Here is a 27,528-nt window from a genome sequence, read left to right as displayed (position 1 = left end):
TAGCATGTAATAACAACTGCCTTAAATCTTAAAATGCCTTGGTGCATCAGTTTGGGTGGAGGTGTACTCCCTCCAAGAACAAATAGGTGTTCCCTATCTGTACCTTTTATAAGCTATGGAAACAATTCTGATTGACCATTTAAAAAAAGAAATTTCTGGTAAAGTTGTAAGTGAGAAAACTGTGAAGCATGAGTTGCATATTAACTTTGGTATACACGAGTGACCTGCTATAAAGTGGATAAAAACAACTGGGAGGAATCTGGTATGACCGCTTGCCTGATGCTGTTGAAAGAAACTCCAGATGAAGAGAGGGACCACTGTGGTTAAACAAAATGCACCAGTCTCAACTTGCATAGAATTGATTAATATGATCAATAGAGTATTGAAGCTGAGGGCTCTTAGGCCACCCAACATGGACTACCTACTAATAATACTTGTTAGAAAGCTTAGTCTGTCTATTCATTAACTCTTCACTATTTAGAGTGTAATTGAGCTGTACATTTTTAGCCAGAGATGCAAGCTCCTAGGTTTGTCTTCCCCCTCCTAAATACTTAACAATCACGAGAAAGTGGTTAATGGGTGTAAATTCATTATTCGCAAGGTATGAGATACTGTTTCATCAGATCACCTGTGACATGCACCCAACATGGATGGTAGCAGCTATTCTCTTGGGTTCTTGTCTTAATGGAGGACAGAAAGAAATGTCAAAATCGGCTATATAATTGTTACCTGTCTCGCTGTCCTTTGTACCCTGCATATTCAATTCTAGTGTCAGACTGCTTTGCTGATAGGGACTCATTTTCACTCCTTCACTTCAGCCTAGTTTACCACCAATAGCGGACTTCAGAAAGCATCCTTCTTGCTCTTAAAGGACCACAGCTCGATAAGGAATCGTCAATCCAGCATTGTGCAGCACTCTTCTCCCTCTTTCGGCTGTTCCTGTTAGGGGTCGCCACAGCGGATCATCTTTTTTCATATCTTTCTGTCCTCTGTATCTTGTTCTGTCACACCCATCACCTGCATGTCCTACCTCACCACATCCATAAACCTTCTCTTAGGCCTTCCTCTTTTCTCTTGCCTGGCAGCTCTATCCTTGGCATTCTTCTACCAATATACTCCGCATCTCTCCTCTGCACATGTCCAAACCAACGCAATCTCGCCTCTCTGACTTTCTCCCTACCATCCAACACGAGCTGACCCTCTAATATCCTCATTTCTAATCCTGCCCATCCTTGTTACACCCAGTGCAAATCTTAGCATCTTTAACTCTGCTACCTCCAAGTCGGTCTCCTGCTTTCTGATCAGTGCCACCGTCTCCAACCCATGTAACATAGTTGGTCTCACTACCGTCCTGTAGACTTTCCCTTTCGCTGATATCAGTCTGTCACATATCACTCCTAACACTCTTCTCCACTCATTCCACCCTGCCTGCACACTCTTTCACTTCTCTTCCACAATCCCCATTACTCTGTACTGTTGATCCCAAGTATTTAAACTCATCCACCTTTGCCAACTCTACACCTTGCATCCTCACCATTCCGCTCACCTCCCTCTCATTCACATACATGTATTCTGTCGTCTTCCTACTGAACTTCATTCCTCTCTTCTCTAGAGCATATCTCCACCTCTCCAGGGTCTCCAGCTTGCTCCTTACTATCGCAACAAATCACAATGTCATCAGCAAACATCATACTCCACGGAGACTCCTGTCTAATCTCAACTGTCAATTTGTCCTTCACCATTGCAAATAAGAAAGGGCTCCGAGCCAATCCCTGATGTAATCCTACCTCCACCTTGAATGCATCCGTCACTCCTACTACAGACCTCACCATGGTCATGCTTCCCTCGTACGTATCCTGTGCAACTCTTGCGTACTTCTCTGCCACTCTCGACCTTCCTCATGCAATACCACAGCTCTTCTCTTGTCACCCTGTCTCATGCTTTCTTCAGGTCCACAAAGACGCAATGCAACTCCTTCTGGGCTTCTCTATACTTCTCCATCAACACCCTCAGAGCAAACATTGCATCTGTGGTGCTCTTTCTTGGCATGAAACCATACTGCTGCTCACTAATCATCACCTCGCTTCTTAACTGAGCTTCCACTAGTCTTTCCCATAACTTCATGCTGTGGCTCATCAATTTTATCCCCCTGTAGTTATTACAGACCTGCACATCACCCCTTATTCTTAAATATCTGCACCAGTACACTTCTTCTCCACTCCTCAGGCATCCTCTCACTTTCCAAGATTCCATTAAACAATCTGGTTAAAACTCCACGGCCATCTCGCCTAAACACCTCCATGCTTCCATAGGTAAGTCATCTGGACCAACGGCTTTTCCATTCTTCATCCTCTTCATAGCTGTCCTTACTACTTCCTTGCTAATCCGTTGCACTTCCTGATTCACTATCTCCACATCATCCAACCTCTTCTCTCTCTCTCTCTCTCCATTCATCAGTCTCTCAAAGTACTCTTTCCATCTGCTCAACACACTCTCCCCGCTTGCAAGTACGTTTCCATCTTTATCCTTTATCACCCTAACCTGCTGCACATCTTTTCCAGCCCAGTCCCTCTGTAGCCCACTGGTCCTTTTCTCCCTTCTGGTGTCCAACCTCTCATACAACTCATCATGCGCCTTATCTTGAGCCTTCACCACCTCTCTCTTCACCTTGCGCCTTGTACTCTTGTCTACTTTCTGCATCTCTCTGACTATCCCACTTCTTCCTCTGTATACTCTCCTGTACTTCCCCATTTCACCACCAGGTTTCTTTTTTCTCCTTCCTCTGTCCAGATGTCACGCCAAACACCCTTCTTGCTGTCACCCTTACTACATCTGCTATAGTTTCCCAAATGTCAGGTAATTCTTTACTACCACCCAGTGCCTGTCTCAACTCCTCCCTGAACTCTACCTTGCAGTCTTCCTTTTTTAACTTCCACCATTTGATCCTTGGCTCTGCCCTCATTCTCTTCCTCCTCTTGATCTCCAACGTCATCCTACAGACCACCATCCTATGCTGCTTAACTACACTTTCCCTTGCCACCACTTTGCGGTCTTCAATCTCCTTCAGATCAACTCTCCTGCATAGGTTGTAATCTATCTGTGTGCATCTTCCTCCATTCTTGTACATAACCTTATGTTCCTCCCTCTTCTTAAAATACGTATTCACCACAGTCATGTCCATCCTTTTGGCAAAATCCACTATCCTCTGACCTTCATTCCTTTCCTTGACACCATACCTACCCATCACTTCCTCGTCTCCTCTGTTCCCTTCACCAACATGCCCATTGAAATCCGCTCCAATCACCACTTTCTGTCCCTTGGGTACACTGTTCATCACTTCATCCAATTCACTCCAAAAATCTTCTTTCTCATCCATTGCACACCCAACTTGCAGGGCATATGCACTAACAACATTCATCATCACACCTCAATTTCCAGCTTCATAATCATTACTCTGTCTGACATTCTTTTCACCTCCAAAACACTCTTGACATACTGTTCCTTCAGAATAACTCCTACTCCATTTCTACTCCTATCCACACCATGATAGAACAATTTGAATCCACCTCCGATCCACATGGCCTTATTCCCCTTCCATTTAGTCTCTTGCATGCACAATATATCAACCTTCCTTCTCTCCATCATATGTTAACTCACTCCCCTTACCAGTCATTTTGCCAACATTCAAAGTTCCTACCCTCAGTTCCACTCTATAATCACTCAATAATTAGATGGACATTGAGTTTAAGCTTTTACTTAAATTTTTAGTAATTTATATGATGACCAATAGTAACAAATGTAAGGAATATGAATTTTTACAAACTGTTCCAGATAATAGTTCCCAGATGGCCAAGTACCTTTAGGTTATTAATTATCCTTAATGGAGAAATGAGAAGAGAGATTTTTAGCTGGAGACCGAGCTCCTTGGAAAGTACTCAACAGCTAAGCAAAGAGCAAACTTTTATTTAAATGTCCATGGCTCCTCTCCACGTCAGTAAAGTGGCAATTGAGCCAAACATGCCATTCTTGCAACATAGCACTTACCGGTTTGAGATTCTTCCTGAAGAAAGTTCTCACTAAAGGCAGTTGGCCTCTAAACCCCCTTTGCCCAAATTAAGCAGAAACACATTTGACTTACTGTCAAGTTACTAAAGCAGCCACTTTTACCATTTAATCAAACTGCATATATAAAAAACATTTTAAATTCCTTCTTTGCCTTTCAAATTTCCAACAATACAATTTAACTTTCCTTCAGCTTGACAAGTTTCTTCAGGCTTTGGCCATTTACTAGAAGGCGAGGTAGCATATCTAGTTACTTTTTTTTTTTTTTTTTTTATTGTTTACCTTTTATGGTTTTTGTTTTGTTTTTGTTTTTTTAATTTCTCATTTTGTTCACATTGTGCATAACTTGCATGTTTTTCAGTTGATTCATAAGCCTCTATAAATGTTTGATTAGAGTTCTGTAGAGCAATGCAGAATTGTCTAAGAGAGAATCTAGAAGCATTTAAAAATCTTTTTTTTTTTTTTTTCTTTCTTTCTTTCTTTCTCCTTCCCCTACTATGGAGCGGTCAAATGTTCCCTATCACACACATTAAAGGACTTGAATCTATCAAAGTGAAGCGTCTACCCTGATCCTTTATTGTGCAGCATATCTGTGTTGTCCGTCCAATCAGTCATATTCAGATGGACCCTAGGTATTTATCAGTCTGCGCCATCTTCTAACTCATGATAGCAGTCAATCTTGAGAGGTTCTCCCTGCATTTCATGACATTAGTTTTTTTATTAAGTATCTAGTGTTGGGCCACACAGCTAACAGACATTTAGTGTTTTTGTTCCCAGTCCACCCCTGATCCCCACCCCCACGTTACAACGGCCCATGTATGATCTGGGCTGCCTATTCAGTCTTTGGTTTCTACATTGTGTTGCTGTTTATCTTGCAGAAGCCTTACGGAAATCACGACCAGCTTGGTTGAGCAACAACTTGAGCAGTGGAGCACTGAAGGCAAGCCTTCACAAAAACAAACTTCAAGCAAGCCTGAACCGGCCAGAGCTGACAGCAGCACTCCTGCTTATCAGGGTAACGCATCCTTCTGTTTTAAGCCAACACTTCAACACAATGATGTGAAAAGTGAAAGTAAATAAATAGACAGATCAACAGATCATTGTTTTCTTCTGAAATTCCAAAATGCTGATTTTTGTTAAATGATTTCTCTAGGGGTGTGTGTGTGTTTTCACGTTCCCAGATGTGTCAAAAGGTACTTAGTGGTAAGACACAAGTTACATCAATAGATGTGAACAGCTGCGGTTTAAGTTAAAAATCTGGAAAGTATGGTCTCTCTCTGAGGTGATCTCTTGTGAGGCGTTAGATATTACAGTATAAAAAGTATTCACCCTCATTGGAAGATTTTGCATTTTATTATTTACATTTAGATTATTTTGACATTAAACTTCTGATGATCATGTGAAAAAAGACAAATTAAATCCACTATAATTCAATGCTGTATAGCAAATGTGAAAACGTAAAATGGGGTGAATGTTTGTTTTACAGGCACTGTGACTCCGATTTCTAGAGGCTTTTATTGTGAAGGCCACCGACAGTACTTCAGGTGTAGTAGCCATGACGATGTTTGGGCTTTGTAAAATTTGTGCTGAATTTCTCTTCTGTAATGATAGAATGACTGTGCCATGAAGGATGCCATTTTATAGCATGGTGATGCAGAGCCTATTTAACTACCTGGGTTCAAATGACAGCCTGGTAACTAACTTCCAAGTTTTTCTCCAGCATCCCAAAGACCTGCATGATAAGTTTATTGTTAGCTTTAAATTGTCCCCATATGTGTGAGTTTGCTATGCTGGCTCTTGGACTGTTGTGACCAATGCTGCCAGGGTCCCTGTGACTGAAGTGGAGATTACAAAATGAATTAATGAATGGATCTTTTTTTTTTCCATCCACCATCATAATGTGACAGTTATCCAAGGTTAAAGAAAATGCATTACTTGGGTAAAAATTGTAATACAAATAATGTAATCTAAGACAGTTTAGTGATGTCATTGTCAAATGGTCTAGCAATTAAAGGAGCCAACACAACACACGTAAAGGCACCCTTCATAGACTATGAACCTGAGTTTAAAAACAGTGCTATCCACTCAACTATTATGTGACTGGATCCTGTATCAATAGTTTGAGATATCGGATCAATTACAGGTTGGCCTAGTGGCACAAGAGAAGTTTTTCTAAAAGTTGTTCATTTTCTCACATCCCAAAGACCTAATTAATTACATTACTATAGTGCTTTTCTAGCCTTAAAGCTTCTTACATACCTGTAGACTGTGGAGAACTACTTCAACCAACGCCAATGTATAGTATCCCATTGGGTGATGCAACAGCAGCCCTTGTTCCAGTGTGCTAGTTGTCTAAGAAGGGGCCGGAATGAATGTTCAATTTAGGCAATTTAGTCAGGATATCGTGAAACACCCTAATCCTTATGAAAGATCCCCTGGCATCCATTATGACCACAGACATCTGGACCTTTAATGTCTCATCCGACGGACAGCACCAATTTTTATAGCACAGCGTTCCTGTTACTGCAGTAGGGCATTGTAATCGACACAGGGAACCACAGGGTAAGTACCCCCTAATGGTCTTGCCACTTCCAACAGCATTCCTAGCTTTTACCTAGATGGTTTTCCATCCAATGATTGGCTGGGCCCAAACATGCTTAGCTTCAGTTGGATTACCTGTTCTGAAGTGCAAGAGGTATAGCTGCAGGCTAAACTGATTTTATATGCGAGTGTGGATTGGCACCCTTTCCGGGGTAAGCTCCTGTTTTGCAGTAAGTACTGTCCTTTATAATCCTATATTTTAGAAGGCTGGAATGTTAAAGAGCTATGGAGAAGCAGGAGTAAGTAGTTTGCAGACCTCTGGAGCTGCCCAGTCACAGCACTCCATGTGTACCCTGAAGATACTCTTGATTGTTTGTCATACACCTTTAGACAAGCTCTTCATGGTTGATGCTGTTTAGGGTGAAACAAAGCATTCTCCACTTCAAAGATGAGTATATTCAGAAGTCTATTATTTTGTTTAGGAAAATGTCCTATTACATGAAACTCTGTCTAAGCAGATGATGGACGAAAGCATAACGAACCCTTCATACAGTCCCAATTTGGAAAAGCAGCAGGTGACAATGGCACTGAAAACTTTACCTAAAAGGTAAGCATAAAGTGCATGTTTCTGTTCATTATGTGTTCTAAGCATTTTACTTCATACAATTTAAATGATAGTGTGAAAGGGATTAAAGTTTTGTGAAAACACTTTAGGCTCGGGTGGATGTTAAACAGGCCATAACCAAGGCAGCCTGATTTAAGATTACAGAGCCAGGCTTTGGCCTTCAGAGGCCCACAAAGGAAATCTAGTTTCAAAAATTCAAAGCACTTGAAAAGGCATCTTTCTATATTAAAAATATTGCAAGAGAGAGAAATCGACAACCCTCTGATTTTGAATGTTTATCAATAGATATTTACAGTATTGAAAAGCTCAAAAACAACAACAAAAGTGGCACAATCGGGGGTGATAAGACAGAAGGATTTGCCTAAAAAGGGAACCCCTAGCTAACAAATGCAATCCAAGATACCAATAATAGAAAGTCAAATACCATAATAAGAAAATATAATCTTCATGAAACTGCCCATGCCATCTTTTTAACCTCAATAAAAAGATCATCAACCCAAGTAGGGGTCACATCACAAATGTGTGATTGGTTGGATTCCTTATCAAGATCTTTTTTTGGAATAAGATTTTCCTTTTTGCATTTTGTTATGAAGATTTTGCCATCCAGTTGTACCAATTTCTTCCATCAGGTCTTCAGTTCAACATAGTAATGGTACATTTCGGTGTCTTGTATGTCTTTTCTGGAACAGTTTATTAACCTATAGTCTAAGTTAGATTATAAAGCATATAACTGCAACATTTTGTAAAAATATGTGCAGTGGTTTTTGTGTGTTACTGTAACAGACAGACAGGAAATCCAGTTTATTTATGCATTATATACAGTAATCCCACGCTATATCTCGCTTCGACTTTCGCGGTTTCACTCTATCGCGGATTTTAAATGTAAGCACATCTAAATATATATCACAGATTTTTCGCTGGTTCGCAGATTTCTGCAGACAGTCGGTCTTTTAATGTATGCTACACGCTTTCTCAGTTTGTTTGCCCTGTTGATTTCACACAAGGGACGCTATTGGCGGATGGCTAATCATAGCATGTATTGCATATTAACTAAAACTCCTCAATGATATAAGATATGCATCCCGCGCGGAGCTTGATTGTTTGCTTGTCTCTGCCTCTCTCTCACCCTCTCTGACATTCTCTGCGCCTGACGGAGGGGCTGTTTGCACAGAGTCTGTTTGCTTAAAAGATACTGATGCTCCTCTAAAAAAATGCCGCTTTATTGCGGTGCTCGGCATATTTAAAAGCACACGTATTGATTTTTTGATTGTTGCTTTAATCTCGCTATCTCTCTCTGACGTTCTCTGCGCCTGACGGAGGAGATGTGAGCAGAGGGGCTGTTTGCTTAGAAGATACTGATGGTCCTCTAAAAAATGCCGCGGCAAACTTAAAAGCACAAGTATTGATTTTTTGATTGTTTGCTTTTCTTTGCGAGCGATATCTCTCTCTCTCTCTCCCTCTGAAATTCTGTGCTCCTGAAGAGAAGATCTATTTGCATTCTTTTAATTGTGAGAAAGAACTGTCATCTCTGTCTTGTCATGGAGGACAGTTTAAACTTTTGACTAAAGGGTGTTGTTTCATGTCTAGAGGGCTCTAATAATGTTAACAGTGTGGGAGAGTTTATAAGGGCTTAAAATATATAAAAATAACTACACAAACATATGGTTTCTACTTCGCGGATTTTCGTCTATTGCGGGGGGTTCTGGAACGCAACCCCCGCGATCGAGGAGGGATTACTGTATTCAGATGATAATGGAAGGTTTTAGTGAGGTTGTCTCAGATTTTTTTTTTTTTTCCCTAGATATTTAATGTAGAAAACTGAAAACTTTTTATTGGCCTATATTCTAAGTTAGAATATGATGGAAATAGGTGCAACATTTTGTAAAAATAGGTACAGTGATCTTTGCATGATGCTGTAACAGACAGAAAAAAATCATCTTTATACGGTATATATCGATTACGATCATTGCATAACATTCTCAAAACTACTTTCTGGTAATTCAGTGCTTTGGGGGCTGGTGTTTAGGCTGACCACACTGGGTTCAAGCAAAAACCAATTCTGGATGGGAGGCTAGTCCATCACAGGGCAGGCTGCACACATGCAGCCACTTGGGTTAACTGGCAATTCCAAATTGACCTACCACTCATGTCTTTTTCAAAATCGGAGGACACAGGGAGAACATGTAAATGCCCCCAGACAGTGACTGGAGGGGAGATTCAAATGCTAGATCCATGAGCAAGAACCGCTGTGCTGCCATATAATATAACATATGATATAAAGTAGATAATCTGGTTAGAAAACGGATAGCCATAACTGGAGAATGGATGAATATTAGGTCATAACAGAATAATGATTTTATTAGCAGTTTTTCCTCTAGATCTCATGACACTATAGGGTGCAACCACAAATACAGTAACAACACGATTAGTATTTTATGTAGCCTGTTTCACAGTAGGTAACGTAATCCAAGTGAAGATTGTAATTTCATTTTCTGAAATGGCTTTCCAAGTGCAAGTCTTCAGAGGAAGTGAAATCAAATCTGATGGCAGGAAGTTCCAGGCCGGAGCTAAGCCTGTATAGGTTACTGATCCATCAAATGACATACTCGCAAATAACCAAATTAGTATTGCTGGTCATACTTTATGCACATTATTGGCATGCAGGAGGGATCAGGAGACCCTGCAGAAAACCAAAGTGAGTGCTATGAGAACATGTAAACTCCACAGAGGAGTCTGGGAAGTAAATCATTGCTTGGACATAGTGAGGTCGCAAAGCTATTTATAATAATCATTTTTCTGTTTTTAATGTTTTTGATTTTGAATGGCATGTTTTTATGGATGTGAATTCTTGTAAAACAACTCTATCTATGTCTGGTCATGCGTCTCAGAAGTCAGGACACGTGACTTCCCTTCTCTCTGGACCAAATTAAAGTTGAACGAGAGATAATGGCAGTAGCAGTAGTCATTGTATTGTCAGGTATACCTAGTGCAGTGAAATTCTTTCTTACATGTCCGACCAGCATGGAACATGTTGCCACTTTCCATGGCCTGATAAGTGATTTTTATTTACATTCTTGTTTATTTTGCTGATAAGAAAATACAGTTCTGTGTAATTTTTCCCACTTGTGTTTCAGTAGTAGCATTGTCACGTGTACAGAACACATGAAATTTTATACTTGTTTGTCCAACTAATGTGACGCAAATTAGATGGAGATCCCTAATATAATTATAATTTAATAATAAAATATATAATATAAAAATATATATAATAAAAATAAATTATAAAAAAAAAAGTATACAACAGGATCTCCTGCAGTTTGTTGTCCATTTTGGTGGCGGGGAAAGTCTCTGTATTCACAAATGCCGTTGGTTTCTTTCTGGTGCAAGAGTTGTGGTTTAAGTATCTCAATGTTTTTCATCACTTTTTTTTACTTAGGAAGAATGTTAGCTCTGGCAGCCCCTACCCTGTACTTCCACAGCGACACTATGGCAGTGCGCAACAGATATTTGGCTCCCCTCAGTTGGCACAGCGTCTCATCTTGATCTCATCTAACATGCCAGCTTATGAGGTGGGTTGAAACAAAAGCTTCATGAAGAAAAGTCTAGTTTCAGGGTCCTACTTATGAGCTTCTGCTAAGAATACATAATGTATAGCAACTAATATTGGGGTCCAAGTGTGAAAGTGAGCTATAATTATGCCTAAATTAATTCATGAGCTTATTGGGTGCCAATTGTTAAGCACTGGACAATAGACCAAAATGAGCTGTTGAGTGAGTTTTATTTTAGTATGTTGTTAATGGTATTCATGTTTTATTTGTATTACAAATGTAGTTTTTCTTTTGAGTGGTGCAATAGCAATTCTGCATCACAGTACGGAGACCTGGGTTCTTATCCCAGGTGCTCCCAGTGTAAAATTTGTATGTTGATCCTATATCTTTGTGGGTTTCCTCCACATGTTCCAGTTTCCTCTCACAGTCCAAAGAAATGCAAGTGAATTGTCCTAGCAAGGCTAAACTGGCCTGCATGTGTGAGTGAATGTGTTCACCCTGTGCATCTCTGTGATTAGCGGAGAATGCACTATAAGCGTTAAAAGTCTAATTTGGTAGTTTTATCACCAGAATAAAAAAATTAGGTGGTACACTTCATGGTTTTGTATTTATTTTAAATACATAGTGGTAATTCATGCTGTTTTGTCCATTTTTGTCTCTTTTTATAGGTGCTCTTAGACAGTGTGAAGGTCGGCATCATCCCCATCTTGTATGAACATGACGGAGTGACACTTGAAAGCCTGCTGTATCGTGTTGAAAAAATGCTACAAGGACTGAAAGCTCAAAGCATTGGGGTCTTTGCTGAAGGTGATGCTGGAGAAATTGATCTTATACAAGGTTAGTATCATTGTATGTATGGAGAGATAAAAATATAGAGAGAAAGAGAGATGTAGTCATGAAAAAGTTTGGGAACCCCTCTTAATTCTTCGGATTTTTGTTTATAATTGGCGGAGCTTTCAAAGTAGCAACTTCCTTTTAATATACGACATGCCTTATGGAAACGGTAGTATTTCAGCAGTGACATTAAGTTTCTTGGATTAACAGAAAATATGCAATATGCATCACAACAAAATTAGACAGGTGCATAAATTTGGGCACCCAAACAGAAATATGACATCAACACTTAGTTGATCCTCCTTTTGATAATATAACAGCCTCTAGATGCCTTCTATAGTCTTTCAGTGTCTGGATTCTGGATGGAGGTATTGTTGACCATTCTTCCATACAAAATCTCTCCAGTTCAGTTAAATTTAATGACTGCCGAGCATGGACAGCCTGCTTCAAATCATCCCATAGATTTTCGATGATATTCAAGGTAGGTGACTGTGACGGCCATTCCAGAACATTGTACTTCTCCCTCTGCATGAATGCCTTTGTAGATATTGAACTCTGTTTTGGGTCATTGTCTTGTTGGTATATCCAATCCCTGCATAAGTAACTTCAACTTTGTGACTGATGCTTGAACATTATCCTGAAGAATTTGCTGATATTGGGTTGAATTCATCCGACCCTCGACTTTAACAAGGGCCCCAGTCCCTGAACTAGCCACACAGCCCCACAGCATGATGGAACCTCCACCACATTTGACCAGAGGTAGCAGGTGTTTTTCTTGGAATGCGATGGTGTTCTTCCGCCTTCAAAGCGCTTTTTGTTATGTCCAAATAATTTGATTTTTGCCTCATCAGTCCAAAGCACTTTGTTCCAAAATGAATCTGGCTTGTCTAAATGAGCATTGGCATACAACAAGCGACTCTGTTTCTGGCATGGGTGCAGAAAGGGCTTCATTCTCATCACCCTGCCATACAGATGTTCTTTGTACAAAATGTGCTGAATTGTAGAACGATGTCCAGATACACCATCTGCAGCAAGATGATCTTGCAGGTCTTTGGAGGTGATCTGCGGGTTGTCTAACCATTCTCGCAATCCTGCCTCTGCATATGCCGCTCCTGTCCTTTTCTTGGCCTGCCAGACCTGAGTTGGTTTAACAGCAACTGTGCCTGTGGCCTTCCATTTCCTGCTTCCATTCCTTACAGTTGAAACTGACAGTTTAAATATCTGAGAGAGCTTTTTGTAGCCTTTCCCTAAACCATGAGACTCAACAATCTTTGTTTTCAGATCTTTGGAGAGTTACTTTGAGGATCCCATGTTGTCACTCTTCACTATAGAGTCAAAGGGAAGCACAACCTTTAATTGACCATCTTAAATACCATTTCTCATGATTGGACACACCTGTCTATGAAGTTCAAGGCATAATGAGCTAATCCAACCAATTTGGTGTTGCAAGTAATCCGTATTGAGCAGTTGCATGTATTCAAACAGCAAAATTACAAGGTGACCCAAATTTTTGCACAGCCAGTTTGGTGTTTTTTTTTTACATTTGATTTAATTTCCTACAACTAAATACTGCTTCACTAAAGTGTTGCTTAGTTAGTGGGCACCCCTGGTATACAGACTATATCATACACTAGTGAGACTGCATCTGAAGGACTGTGTGCAGTTCTGGTTTCCATGCTGCAAGACAAACAGAGCTGCACTTTAAGCTCTGCAGAGGTGACCAACCAGGTGCATCCCAGGACACGTCATACTCTGACAGACCTAGAGAATTACACATTTTTAGTCTTGAGCAGAGGGACTGCACTTGGACCTAATCCACGTCTTCAAAGTTCTCAATGGCAGCGATTAAAGTAGATCCATCAAAATGCTTTCAATTTAGAGGTGAATCACGTACTGGATGGCACCAGTGGGATTTACTACTTCACTTCTTTATTCAAAGAATCTGGAACCAACTATCGAGACACGTATTTGAAGCATAAATCTTGATATAAGAAGGATCTGGATGAGAGATTGTGAGAGCTTAGCTGTTAGCTAAATGAACAAGCTTGATGGACTGAATGATGGTCTCTCATTTTTTTTTTTTTTCTTGAATGTTTTATATTCTTACGTTCAGTGGTTCTCAAGTTCAGTCTTGGAGTTCTGGAGCTTCGCAGTACATTTTACACAAGCAGTCTTTCAAGCTTCTGAAGTTTTTTGAATGAGTGCAGAACCCAATAAGCACAACTTTTTACCAAGTCAATGGTGGGCCCATGATGGACTGACACAACCCTGAATAGGGTTTGAGGGTATTATGTTATGAAATACTCTGAATGCAGCCAGGTTTAAGATCTGGAAAAGTTTAAGACAACATTGTTGTCCGTTTAAAACGGAATCTGGCTTGAATGGTTCATCTGTCTAAAATCTTTAGTGCAGATCCCTTTGCTAACATGCATATACGGTATAGTGTCTTGTCTCTTTCCAGCATTTTTCAGGCTTGTTGTAGTTGACTAGTTTTACCTGCCTGCTATAGAAGGAGAGTATTGAGATGCTCAGGGATACTAAGCAGATCGAGAATTAGCAGGCAATTCTTCAGCCATATGATGCCCATCCATTTTAACCCCTGTAGGCTGTGTAATGGACATAATTCTACTAATTAAATTCTGCTCACCACAGGCTGGAAGATAAATGAGAAAAACATCTTGAATCCTCAAGTGAGAGAGTTCTGGGAAAAACTTGCAGGCTTTGCAGTGACAAAGGCAGAAGGTGGATCTTTAGACATCTTTAATCCTCTGGCAGCTTCAGGTTGGTGAATCTGAGTTTGCATGCTCATTCATTGTGCCTTAGTAGTTTAATTTTAATTTAAAATTAACTCTTTCAATGTGAAATTTGATTTTTCTTAAAATGAAAATATCAACAACATATATGACAGATTCTGGCTTTAATAGGTGACATTGGTTATCTATTTCAATCCCATTTGTGCACCTATGAACCTTTCACTGAGCAGTCATTGACAAAACTTGGATGGAGTAGAAGCAGAATGCATACATTTTCTTTTAAACCATGAATTAAATAATTCCATTTTGCTAGTTAATTTTTTTATACTGAAGCAAGATACCTGGCAAGAAGGCAGTATGGGGCATCAGTCCCTAACAGGTCACCCTCCCTCATAATTGATTAACTGACAACTGCAAATCAACTTAATCTAGACATTTTAATAAGAGGGATCTTATTACAAGTTCTTTGATGCTTTTTAATTTTACATTGTGGTATCCCTGCAAAACCTGATGACAAACCAAATGTCCCTCTCTTTGGGGGAATAAAAATCTGAATTGAATTGGAACCTACGTTGTCAGGGAAAACACACACAAACAATGTAAGTATATCCAGTAGGGAACTTTTAGTATTGAACCAGTACTAGAGCAGATATATATACTTCCCCAGTTATGTATGTATGTAATAATATATTTATATACACACACATTATATGTGTAATTAATATATATATATATATATATATATATATATATATATATTTTTTTTTTTATTATTTTATTAATTAATTATACAGTCCAGTGCATCCGGAAAGTATTCACAGCACTTCACTTTTTTGACATTTTGTTATGTTACAGCCTTATTCCAAAATGGATTAAATTCATTTTTTTTCTTCAGAATTCTACACACAACACCTCATAATGACAACGTGAAAAAAAGTTTACTGGAGGATTTTGCAAATTAATTAAAAATAAAAAAAACTGAGAAATCCCATGTCCATAAGTATTCACAGCCTTTGCACAATACTTGGTCGATGTACCTTTGGCAGCAATTCCAGCCTCAAGTCTTTTTGAATATGATGCCACAAGCTTGGCACACCTATCCTTCGCCCATTCCTCTTTTCAGCACCTCTCAAGCTCCATCAGGTTGGATGGGAAGCGTCGGTGCACTGCCATTTTAGGATCTCTCCAGAGATGTTCAATCGGATTCAAGTCTGGGGTCTGGCTGGGCCACTCAAAGACATTCACAGAGTTGTCCTGAAGCCACTCCTTTGATATCTTGGCTGTGTGCTTAGGGTCGTTGTCCTGCTGAAAGATGAACCGTCGCCCCAGTCTGATGTCAAGAGCGCTCTGGAGCAGGTTTTCATTCAGGATGTCTCTGTACATTGCTGCAGTCGTCTTTCCCTTTATCCTGACTAGTCTCCCAGTTCCTGCCGCTGAAAAACATCCCCACAGCATGATGCTGCCACCACCCTGCTTCACTGTAGGGATGGTATTGGCCTGGTGATGAGCGGTGCCTGGTTTCCTCCAAACGCGACGCCTGGCATTCATACCAAAGAGTTCAATCTTTGTCTCGTCAGACCAGAGAATTTTGTTTCTCATGGTCTGAGATCCCCTCAGGTGCCTTTTGGCAAACTCCAGGCGGGCTGCCATGTGCCTTTTACTAAGGAGTGGCTTCCGTCTGGCCACTCTACCATACAGGCCTGATTGCTGCAGAGATGGTTGTCCTTCTGGAAGGTTCTCCTCTCTCAACAGAGGACCTCTGGAGCTCTGACAGAGTGACCATCGGGTTCTTGGTCACCTCCCTGACTAAGGCCCTTCTCTCCCGACTGCTCAGTTTAGATGGCCGGCCAGCTCTAGGAAGAGTCCTGGTGGTTTCGAACTTCTTCCACTTACGGATGATGGAGGCCACTGTGCTCATTGGGACCTTCAAAGCAGCAGAAATGTTTCTGTAACCTTCCCCAGATTTGTGCCTCGAGACAATCCTGTCTCGGAGGTCTACAGACAATTCCTTTTGACTTCATGCTTGGTTTGTGCTCTGACATGAACTGTCAACTGTGGGACCTTCTATAGACAGGTGTGTGCCTTTTAAATCAGGTCCAGTCAACTGAATTTAAGCTGCAGAAACATCTCAAGGATGATCAGGGGAAACCGGATGCACCTGAGCTCAATTTGGAGCTTCATGGCAAAGGCTGAGAATACTTATGTACATGTGATTTCTCAGTTTTTTTATTTTTAATAAATTAGCAAAAATCTCAAGTAAACTTTTTTCATGTTGTCATTATGAGGTGTTGTGTGTAGAATTCTGAGGAAAAAAATGAATTTAATTTATTTTGGAATAAGGCTGTAACATAACAAAATGTGGAAAAAGTGATGCGCTGTGAATACTTTCTGGATGCACTGTATATGGGGGAAACCATATGAGGCCTATTGAATTATCAAATAGCATTTATCTTACTATTCTGGATGGTACGCCATTGCAAGGCATATTCTCACACCAGGCAAAGAAAGTCTTCATTTAGCCTATTTTGAACATCTTTGAGATGGAGAGACATAGTGAGCAAGACCATGGAGAACATGCAAACTCTACACTTGCAGGGGCAAGGCCTCTGTGTCACCTCTGTGAGTGACACTGCAACTGTGCTATTGATTTAAATAAAGACCATACTTCAAAGTGATCACCTAAATGTAGAAATGGCCTAATGCAGACATTTTATATTTTGTTCAAGTCCATGTCGAGAAGATAATACTTGTTAATATTTACTCATTTTCTCCTAATTGGACATACCACCTTTTAACTTTTTTTTATTCTATTTTATTTTTAATAATTTTCTTAATGGATATGTTGTATTACAGTAGGCTTCTGTTGGGTTAAAATATCAGCAGTCAAGTATCAATTTTAAAGTTATTTATTACTGTATTTAAACTTTGGCTTTACCCAAGCGTCTGCTTTTTGTTTTCTAGAGGCAGGAGTGGACGTAATTAATAAAATTTCCACTCTGACAGGCTTAGAAGTGAGTACACCAACTGGGATATCAGCTGGCTCACATAGACATGGTGAGTAGACATTTTGTCGTCCTGAGGATGTAATGGTCTGGCAGAAGTGTGCCACCTCTGTCAAAAATTCAGCAAAATGCCATTCCTGAAGACGTGGGTAGAACCAATTGAAAGGAAGCAAAATTTTAGATGGAGAAAATGTAATTGTAGGAAGATTTATTACTGTTATAAACCTCAATCAATATACCAGGCATTTAAAAATGCAAAATATATGCACAAAATGGGTGTATTTTTAATAAGCTCTTGAACCTTATGTACATTATGTATCTAGCTGTGCTTAATTTCTTGTCATATTCTTTGTCATGATTCATGCAGTGAGTTGCACTAGATAAAATTACTGACCTATCCATAAATAATAGATATGTTTGTGCATATATGTATGAATTATAACAGAGTGAATACTATTTATTTCTCCAGCATGGATATTTAAAGTAGCCAGTGAGCTCAACATGTGCACAATAAGAATTTTATTTAATAACGCAATGAAAGAGATGAGCAAGAAGATAAAATAAATGAGAGAATCCAGGTCAAGACTTTCAGTTAATATTCACATCAAACACCAGAGTATATAATAGCAGGGCTCGCAAAATCGCTAGCCCGACGTCCCGGGGCTATTGTGTCTTCCAGTCGGGCTACCAAAATCTATCTCAGCCCTGCCCGTCGGGCTATCATAGGAAGGAAAAATATATGGCAATGCTTTTGCATTCTTTCGCAAATGTAGCTGGGTAATTATGTCATTTACGGGCATCGATAAGCCACTGTCAATATGTGAAATATTGAAATCGCGTTTGAATTCGCTTGTTTTTTCTTTCACTTTGCGGTCGCGCGAACTGTGTATAGAAAGCGGCAGTACTGATTGGTCAGTGACAGATTAATTGCACACCAATTCCTCTGACATCGTCTTATCACTCATTGGTTTACTATTCAAAAGTGAGAAGTGAAATCTCCCGCAGCAAGCTTTAAACATGTGATAGAGGTTGATTGCGCAGAGAATTTAAAAAATCGCTGACCGTTGTGTGTGCGTGTGTAAAAATAGATGGATTTACGCAGGTATTTTAGTTCTGCTGAGCCAAAGAAGACAGGTCAGGGTGAAGAAGGGACAGCCAAAGAAAAGCCTACCACAAAGCGGAAAAGTTATGACAAATTAGACTATGAGGCAAAAAGAAAGCGCAGCTTTTTGGTTTCATGGACAAAAGAATTTCTGTGGCTGGAATATGACAAGCTAAATAACATAATGTTCTGCCGGGTGTGTCGTGAGTTTCCCTCGATTTCTGACTCGACAAGCCTTTGTTACTGGGACCAGTAATTTTAGGAAAGACCCTATCAAAACCCATGAGAAATCTCTGCATCACAAGAAATGCATTGGTGCTCAGTCTGCAGCATCTTTCCCAGAACAAACACCAATTGCAAAACCATACTAAAAATAAACCAAGCACAACAAGAAGTCTTGAAAAAGCTGTTTAGAACAGCGTACTATGTTGCAAAGAGTGAACTACCATTGGCAAAATTTAGCAGTCTTTGCAAACTTCAAAAAGCAAATGGCCTAGATCTTGGTTCCACTTACCTCAATGACCATGCTTGCAGAGAGTTTATTGGAGCAATAGCACAAATTTCAAGAGACCAGATTGAAAAGGAAATTCAAGAAAGCAGGTTCTTATCCATTCTTGCAGATGGCAGTACAGACACTGGTATAATAGAACAGGAGTTGGTTCATGTCAGGTATGTGAGAGATAATGGTGACATATCCACATACATGATCAAATGTCAGCCAGTCAAGAGTGCAAATGCTGCAGGTATTTTAGAGGCTATTGATGAAGCAGTGAACACCATGGGTATCAGAGAAGACACATGGAAAAGAAAGTAGTGTGTGCAAATTTTGATGGTGCTGCAGTGATGATGGGTGAGAAAACAGGAGTAGCTGGGAGACTGAAACAGAGGATACCCCACATCATAACAATCCACTGTGTGGCACACAAGTTAGAGCTAGCCGTGCTGGATAGCGTGAAAGGCTGTGAGTACCTGGTGAAATTTGAAGGTACACTGAAAACCATCTTTAAGATGTACTACTATTCCCCAAAGAAGCGAAGAGAACTGACAGAAATAAGTGAACTGCTAAATGAGAAACTGGCACATTTCAGTGGCCTGAAGAGCACACGGTGGCTTCCAAGCCGGCTGAGATGTCTGAAGGCTGTGGAAAAATTACACTCCCACTGTTGTTCATATGGAGAACATGGCAGGAGGAAGTGATGTCAAGTCCGAGGATGCAGCCAAAGCTAAGGGGGTGGTGCAGGAGATGAAGACTGAGAAATTTGTTCGCTTCCTGCATTTCATGTTGGACTACAGTACCATCTTATCCAAGTGCTGTACTGATTTTCAGCATGATAACCTAAACATCACACGAACAAATCAGTTAGTTGAGAGCACCACATCACGCTTACTCAGCCTAAAAACAAAACCAGGAGAATACCAGAAAACCTTGGACACAAAGTTCACAGCGAACGAGGATGGTAGCATTTGCTACTGTGGAACTCAGCTCACAAAAAGTCAGCGACCTGCTAGAAGAGGTGAGGGTACAGACAAAGACACCTTTGGTGCAGAGATTCAGAAGATTATTGACAACTCAGTCAAGTATATGGACAATAGATTTAAAAATCTGCGTGAAAAGCCTCTCTCTTGTTTCAAAGTTTTGACCCTTCCACTCTTCCATACCCCAGAGAAGAGCTGGCAAATTATGGGAATGAAGAGGTGGATTATCTTGTCACACATTTTGCCAGTTTGCTAGATGAGGAAGAGAAAGAGAAAATTCCACAAGAATGGATGGATCTAAAATGTGGCTTGCAGAACACCGGGGTAGCAAGGTAGTTGATTGCTTGTACAGAGATCTCCTCTCTGAGAATCCAGAACACCTCTCTCATATCTTGTTGCTGGTGAAATTAATGCTGACACTTAGTCCATCAACAGCCATCTGTGAGAGAGGATTTTCTTGCATGAACCGAGTGAAGACAACACATCGTACCTCTCTACACCCTGAAACACTGAATGACTGCATGCAACTCTCCATTAATGGGGAAACAGTTGAATCTTTTTGCCCTGACAAGTCAATTCGTTTCTGGATGTTTTCTGGAAAAGGTTCAAGACACCTGGATCATAAAACTCCGACAAGAACAAAGAGCAGTGAAATGGAGGCCGATGCACAGGAAGAGAAAGCTGATGGAGGAGATGCTATGCCCTCAACGTCGAGTGGCATTTTCTCATCCGTGACTTCAGTGGAAATTTCAGATTCAGAATCTGACACAGACTGATTCATGTTCTACACAGTTCTTACAAGTTCATAGAAATTTCTGTTCAATTAGAACCAAATATTTGAGTTGATGATTGTAATTTTTATACAGTTGTTGTAATTTGTGTTTTAACAATTTTTTGATTGATGTTTTATTTCCTTTACAATATTATACATTAAAAATAATCTTTTTTATTCGGGCTACTTAAATTTATTTTGGGCTACCAAAAACTGAAGAGTGCCTGCCCGAAGGGCTACCAGGGATTTTGAAATTTTGCGAGCCCTGAATAGTTAGTACCAGACAGGCTGGTTTTGATTACTTCTGCTGATCTTCTGGGATTTTCAAACATGACAGTCATCATCTTCTTTCAGTTGCTCCTGTTAGGAGTTGCCACAGCGGATCATCCAAAATTGTTGTCCACATTTTGATTTGGCAAAAGTTTACACCGGATGCCCTTCCCGACTTAACCCACCCCATTTATCCAGGCTCTATCCGGCATGAAGAAATACACTGGTTTGTGCATTCCCTGTGGCTGGGTTACATGATAGTCTCTCATGAATTTACTCAAAATGGTGAGACAAACATCCATCCCGTTCTGCAGACAGAAATGCTTTGATGCTGCAGTGGGCACAGGTTCACCAAAATTGGACATTTTGAAGACTGGAAAAATGTAGTATCAGTCAATTATCAATTGCATCATCGGCCTATTTGACTATACTTGAGGACCATGTGCATCTCTTCTTGGCCACGAATTTTCCTTTTATTGGCTGCTTCTAGCATCATGATGCACCATTTTATAAAGCAAACATTGTCTCAAACTGGTTTCCTGAACATGACAATAAATTCACTTTCTTCAGTGACCTTCCCATCCACTGGGTCTGAATCTAATGGCACACACACCTCTGGGATGTGGTAGAACAGGAGATTCAGAGCCTGAATGTGCATATGCAAAAACTGTGTGATGCAATCATGTCACCGTGGACCAGTTTCGAAAGAATGCGGAATCAATATTGTGAAGAATTGAAGAGTATTAGAGTAATATTCCTAAAATTTGCTCAATGAGTGTATATGCACACACCTAAATCTCTACCATAATAATCAACTAATGGGCAGAAAACATAAATATCTAGAGAAGTACTTATGCCTATATTAGGAGGACATTTATAAATGACACAAATATGGGTTCACAAGAGCAATATTATCACAGCTACAGAGTAAAGTGAAATTCTTTCTTGCATGTGCTAGTCAACATGGAACATATAGTCACTTTCTGACTCCATTATCTAACAGTGACCAGAGTGGGAACTGAGCCCAGGTTACAAATCAATACTTCTATTTAATCCATTTTCTGACTCCACTTAATCCATTAAAGAGTCTTGGGATTTCAGTCCAGTGCAGCAGATAATTTCATGTAACCCATTTTTGATAAGTTGTCAAAAATGCTGAAATCCTGAAACAAAAAATTATTCAATATTATTTCTAATAGGGTGGGGAATCTCCATTCTAGGGGGTAATTCCCTTCTGTTAGAAAAGTAACTAAAACTTTCTGTAGAATAAGCTTCGTTAAACAGGGGATGGTGTGATTTTCATGATGTTAATATTGGAAGCAACACTTAGAGTGAATTTAATAGTAAAGTGATGATTTGACAATGCCTTTTATTTCTAGAAGAAAAAAAAAATGACTAACTTCTAAAAGTTGACAATTGAGGAGTGAAACATGCTGACTAACGGTGATCAAATATCTTAGTCTGCAGTGAGTGGCTTGGGAAACGGAAAGCGACTCTTCCCTGTGTCACGTACTTCAATGAAAGCAAGCTGTTGTCCTGGTGCCGGCTAGCGGACGTGCTGCAGGAGGCCCTGAAGACAGTCAGGAAACAACTCCGACCTTATCTGAGAGAAACGCAGAGGGAAGTGTGTGGAAGGATCATCGGTAAGAGTCCAGGAAATGGCTTGAGCCAGCCAGCTGTTGGGCTCCAATATGCCTATGTTGGGTGTGGGGGAAGGGGTGCAGATCTTGCAATGTGTATATGATTTAGAAAATAAGTCCTCAAGCACTCAAAACCAGAAACTGGAAAATAATTAAAAGTGGATCATTTTGAATTTGCATAATTAAATATCTATCTATCTATCGCCTTATCTATCTATCTATCTATCTATCGGTGTTAATTGGCAAAAGTTATGACTAATTTATATGGTTTCTGACTGGGCTTCATCTCCCAACTCCTATTTAAATAAAACTCTGTGCCTTGTCTCTGTAAAGTCAAAGATTTGGCTGGTGATGCTGTTTTATTATAATTAATCATCAAAATGATTTTTTGGGGATTTTTTGCAAATACATCTAAAGTCAAATGAAAGCAGATGCCATTTTATATGTAGTTAAATAATTCTAAGGGTTGTGTGTCTTTGTCATGCAATTTGTTTTGAACCTATGGGACTGGAACTTTCATCTTGGTCTTAATCGCAAGCTTATACTGTGATACGTGCTGGTGAAGTAAAAAATAGTAAAAAAAGTTATCGGAGTTTTTCATCTCAATGATTGAGAAGGTGACATGGCAGAAAAAAAAAAAACGCAGCATCTGCTGAGTGGGAGGCAAATTGCCAAAGTATATTGTGTGATATGAAGAGGAAAAACGACAATTCCAGCATCTGTTCTGCCTCAAGCAAATGTGGTGTGCTAATCTTGCAGGTACTCGCAAAATGCTGGAGCTAGAAACTTGATCTTTGGAGTGCTGGAGGGACACTTGTTTTCTAGTATATAAATATATAGTAAACTTTATAGAAACATTTGTTGGAAAAGTGCTCATTCTTTTTGTCTTTGTTAATCAAAAATAAGATGGCCTTAGTTCATTATCTATCTGCAGTTTTCACCCTGAAAAGTCATTTCATTGTTTTTCTTTACAGGCCACTTTATGTACGAGTCAATGAGCCTGGCAAAAATTCAAGAAAACCGTGAGCTGGCTTTGGCATTATCTGAAGGTCTTGTAGCAGTGTCACGGGAAAGATGCGTATGTGTAATTAAACTTATTTAATTAAAAAAAAAACCCAAACTTGATATTTACTGATCAAGACTGAAAGAGGAAAGTCTCCAATGGTTTTTTTTTTTTTCCCCCCCCATCTTCTATAGGAGAGCCCTCTGGAATTCCTGGCTGCTTTCCTCACACAGAGGTGCAAGGGTGCAGATGGAAGAATCCCAAATCTAACATTTCTTACTGAAAGTCAGTCTTCGGTGCCCCTAAACGATTTTATCAAGGTGGGCAGTGCAGCAGTGGTCATTAAACTAGTGCATGAGTCACCGGTTTCATTATGAAGCACTTCACTTTAAAACAGAAATAACTTTGTGATGGTGCTGGCTTTGTATATCGTAATATTTATAGTTTCATGAAGATAAAAAAAAAAAAAATCTGTCGCCAGGAGGAACTTTGGCATTTTACAGAATCTTATTAAATAACTAAATAGATAAATACACACAGTCACTCTGTGATCTGAACACACACCAGAACGACTTAAAAAGAGTCTTCTGACTTGGTAGTCACAGTCGCTGCTTATTACCCTCTGATTGGGCCCTCAGTTACACTCCTGTGAATGACATCTCCAGAAATTTGAGACTGAAGGATCACACTCTTCAGGAAAGAAAGCATACAGACATGTGACAGAACAGGAAGAAACTGGAGCAGGGAGTTTACATTTTTACGAGAAATATTCTATTTACTTTTCCCTTCATTTCTGTGGAAGCACTTTCTCATGAGAATTTTTGCTCCCTCCGAGTGGTGGGTGGATCAGCTAAAAATCCAAATCATGGTAAACGTTTGAAATCTAAACATTCTGGCAGCATTTGTACACTATATAAACTTTGCAAACAAACTTTAACAGATGAGTTAATGATTAAATGTACACACAGGTTAATCACTTATTCTTCTAAACATTTGTTAACACTCAAATGGATTTTTGATAGCAGGTATTGAACTCTTTGACTGAAGAAAATAAAAGAGCAACTTCTTTCTCGCTCACACAATTACCAAGGAAACACAACACTAAACATGGCTGCTTCCCATTCTTCCTCCTGATTTACATGTATTTGGCTGGTGACTTGCTTCATTTTAGATACAATTGGTTTGATTTCTTTTTCTTTTTCCAAATTTGCAGCATAGCCTGATAAAGTGGCTTGCTCATGGTCACATTGTGTCAGTAGTGGATTCACAGCCTCAAGGTTTGAAGACTAAAGCTTTAACCACTTTGCTACACTGCCTACATACTTAATACTCTCAAACCTGCTTAATCCAATGGACTTACCAGTTGGTTTGAACAATAGAAATATTGATTCATTCTTACTTTTCAAATCTAAACCTAAAACCCATTTGTTTAAGACTGCTTTTTCTCTTTGACTGCAATTGCTCTGTCGGATTTTAAATTTTGTAGTTTTATTTATAGTGTGTGTGTTTTATTTATTGTTCTGTGTCCTTGAGTGTTTAGAAAGGTGCCTAGGAATAAATATATTATTATTAATAGCAACTACCTCGGAGAGACACCACTTTACACATCAGCCATAGTAAGATTTTTTTTTTTTTTTCCTTCATGATTTCCTACTAGAACATCACAGGCAGGTTAGCTGATTTCCTTAAGGTACCAGAATGAGTCCGAGGGCATGGACTGAATGGGCCTTGGAGTTTAAAGCTCAATGTCTTAGCCATTAAAACACATGTGCAACTAAGAATTTCACTGTATTCTGTATACATGACAACAGCGACCCCATAACACCTTGGACATTTTCACAAAATGACATCTGGTGAGATGTCACAGCTCAAAATAATTAAAATAAATAAATAAATAATGAACAAATACAACATAACCAGGCTTACTCAGAGGTGGAAAATGGATCTTCAAGCTGTTGTAACTATGATATATACTGGATCTCTTTGTCAACTTGCAGGATGATGACCAAACAAAGAATTCACCTCCTGAAAGAACTGAGGATCTGGCCTATTTGGTAGGTGCTTCTTCATAGATCTCTCCTTTGTCCGTATTTTGCCGTCTGTTTTTCTGATTGGGGAAGGAGTTTGTCCATTACATTATGTGGAAGAGGGAGCTTCTAATAGAGCCACTAGCTGTTTGGGCTGCACAAGGTTTAAAAAAATGTAAGCTTCTAGTTTATTTCTCTGCTGCAGAATAAAGCAAGGAAAAATAATAAACATTTGATGGAAGATTCTATCAGCAGATGCATTGTGTGGAAACCTGCCGGAAGAACTTTCCATTGTTGCATTTTTGTGGTTTGCTACCAAATTCATGCCAATGACATGTGAATGCAGCTTGAGATGTTTGCAGTGGATTGTGGGCTATTTTAATGCTCTTCCGCACCCACACACAGTGCCTTCAAGAAAGTATTCCAAGAGTTCTTGTTTTTAGAATCATTTCTCCGCAAGGTTTATTTTTATCCACTGGGTATACAGTAGCTAGGTTACCTGTGAAATGTTTAGAGGTTGCTCTGTTTTGAACATTTTATTTGTATTGTTACTATATACCGTACATACTTTTGTGTTTGGGTTCTTAACTGGCATTAACAACTTTCTAGTAGTAAGTGAAGGTCCCAGAACCTACAGTACGAGGTGCTATCCAAAAGTTCCCGGAATGCATTTATTTAAAAGCATACACACCAAATAATTAATGGTGAACATTTCCTTCAAAATAGTCACTCGCTGAGTTGATACACCAATTCCAGCGAGATTTCAACCTTTCGAAGCACCTCTGGAAGTTGTTTTTTGTCGGTGTGTTCAAGATGTCAGTTGTTACCGCTTGGATCTCCTCAACCGTCTCAAATCTGCGTCCCTTGAGCCTCATCTTCATCTTAGGAAATAAAAAAAAATCGTACGGAACAAAATCAGGAGTACGGAGGGTGGGGAATGGCAGTAAACTTTGTAGAAGCCAAAAATTCGAGCACAATCAGAGATGTGTGAGCTGGTGCATTGTCGTGATGCAAAAGAAATGACTTGTCAGCCCACATCTGAGGACGTGTTCGGCGAATTCGATTTCGCAAACACCTTAAAACATCCTTGTAGAGAGCTCCATTCACCGTCTATCCTTGTGAATGACACCCTTCACATCAAAGAAGCAAATGAGCATTGACTTGATGTTGCTGTGAACTTGTCAAGCTTTTTTGGTCTTTCCGATCACTCATTTTCACTAACAAACCCTTCACAGACACAACCGAAGTTTAAATGAGAACTGCGACTTGAAACGTTATAACGTGTGATAACCGCTCTCAGGGACAACAATCTAGCGGCGATTGATCTAACCAAACCCTTCTGGCTGCAGAATAAATGCATTCCAGAAACTTTTGGATCGCACCTCGTAAGAGTAGGAGTTTTTATTTTAGCCCATTTTGATAACAGCCTTAGCAGAAATGAAGGAACCCTGCAGCAGCAACCATTACCAGATATTACTTGACGTTCTGAACTGACAAGTGAATCTGAACAGCTGAAGTTGGAGGATCTAGTAACAGAAAGAACAACATCCTCCTTTAATGACCTTACAGAAAAAGGAAAACGAAAGGTATCGGTCATCTCTCAAGGAACTACCAGAACAGTGGCAAGATGACCCAGTCTTCGACGTAATTTAGGACCTGTCAGTGCATGTGATGGCTGTGAACGATGCAGTCTCATCAAAAAGTACAATGACATATTGACAAAGGAGGACAAGGAACAGAAATAGTTCAGTCTTAGACTGGCCACAAACCATCGCAAGAATATTCCAACTTCTTCAGAGACCGTGCTGATGATGTTGACCTGCAAGTGTGGAACAGCTGTCTGCCAGTCAGTTCAAATGACATAAAAACTACC

The 27,528-nt window shown here is 39.7% G+C and overlaps 1 protein-coding gene across 1 annotated transcript in view; it reads left to right on the top strand.

The window, feature by feature from the left end:
- Window positions 1-27,528, top strand: part of LOC120516501 (epithelial cell-transforming sequence 2 oncogene-like) — a 69,902-nt gene that overhangs the window by 19,974 nt on the left and 22,400 nt on the right. Inside the window, exons 6-15 of the mRNA XM_039738210.1 lie at window positions 4,941-5,077; window positions 7,086-7,210; window positions 10,665-10,797; window positions 11,445-11,613; window positions 14,263-14,391; window positions 17,325-17,417; window positions 22,446-22,628; window positions 23,600-23,703; window positions 23,823-23,948; window positions 25,626-25,682. Coding sequence (XP_039594144.1) covers window positions 4,941-5,077; window positions 7,086-7,210; window positions 10,665-10,797; window positions 11,445-11,613; window positions 14,263-14,391; window positions 17,325-17,417; window positions 22,446-22,628; window positions 23,600-23,703; window positions 23,823-23,948; window positions 25,626-25,682 — 1,256 coding nt within the window. The remainder of the gene's footprint in view (window positions 1-4,940; window positions 5,078-7,085; window positions 7,211-10,664; window positions 10,798-11,444; window positions 11,614-14,262; window positions 14,392-17,324; window positions 17,418-22,445; window positions 22,629-23,599; window positions 23,704-23,822; window positions 23,949-25,625; window positions 25,683-27,528) is intronic.

The sequence above is a fragment of the Polypterus senegalus genome, chromosome 16, assembly GCF_016835505.1.
Source record: "Polypterus senegalus isolate Bchr_013 chromosome 16, ASM1683550v1, whole genome shotgun sequence".
NCBI lineage: Eukaryota > Metazoa > Chordata > Cladistia > Polypteriformes > Polypteridae > Polypterus > Polypterus senegalus.
The sequence above is the reverse complement of the archived record's forward strand: the minus strand, read 5'-3'. Positions and strand labels throughout refer to the sequence as shown.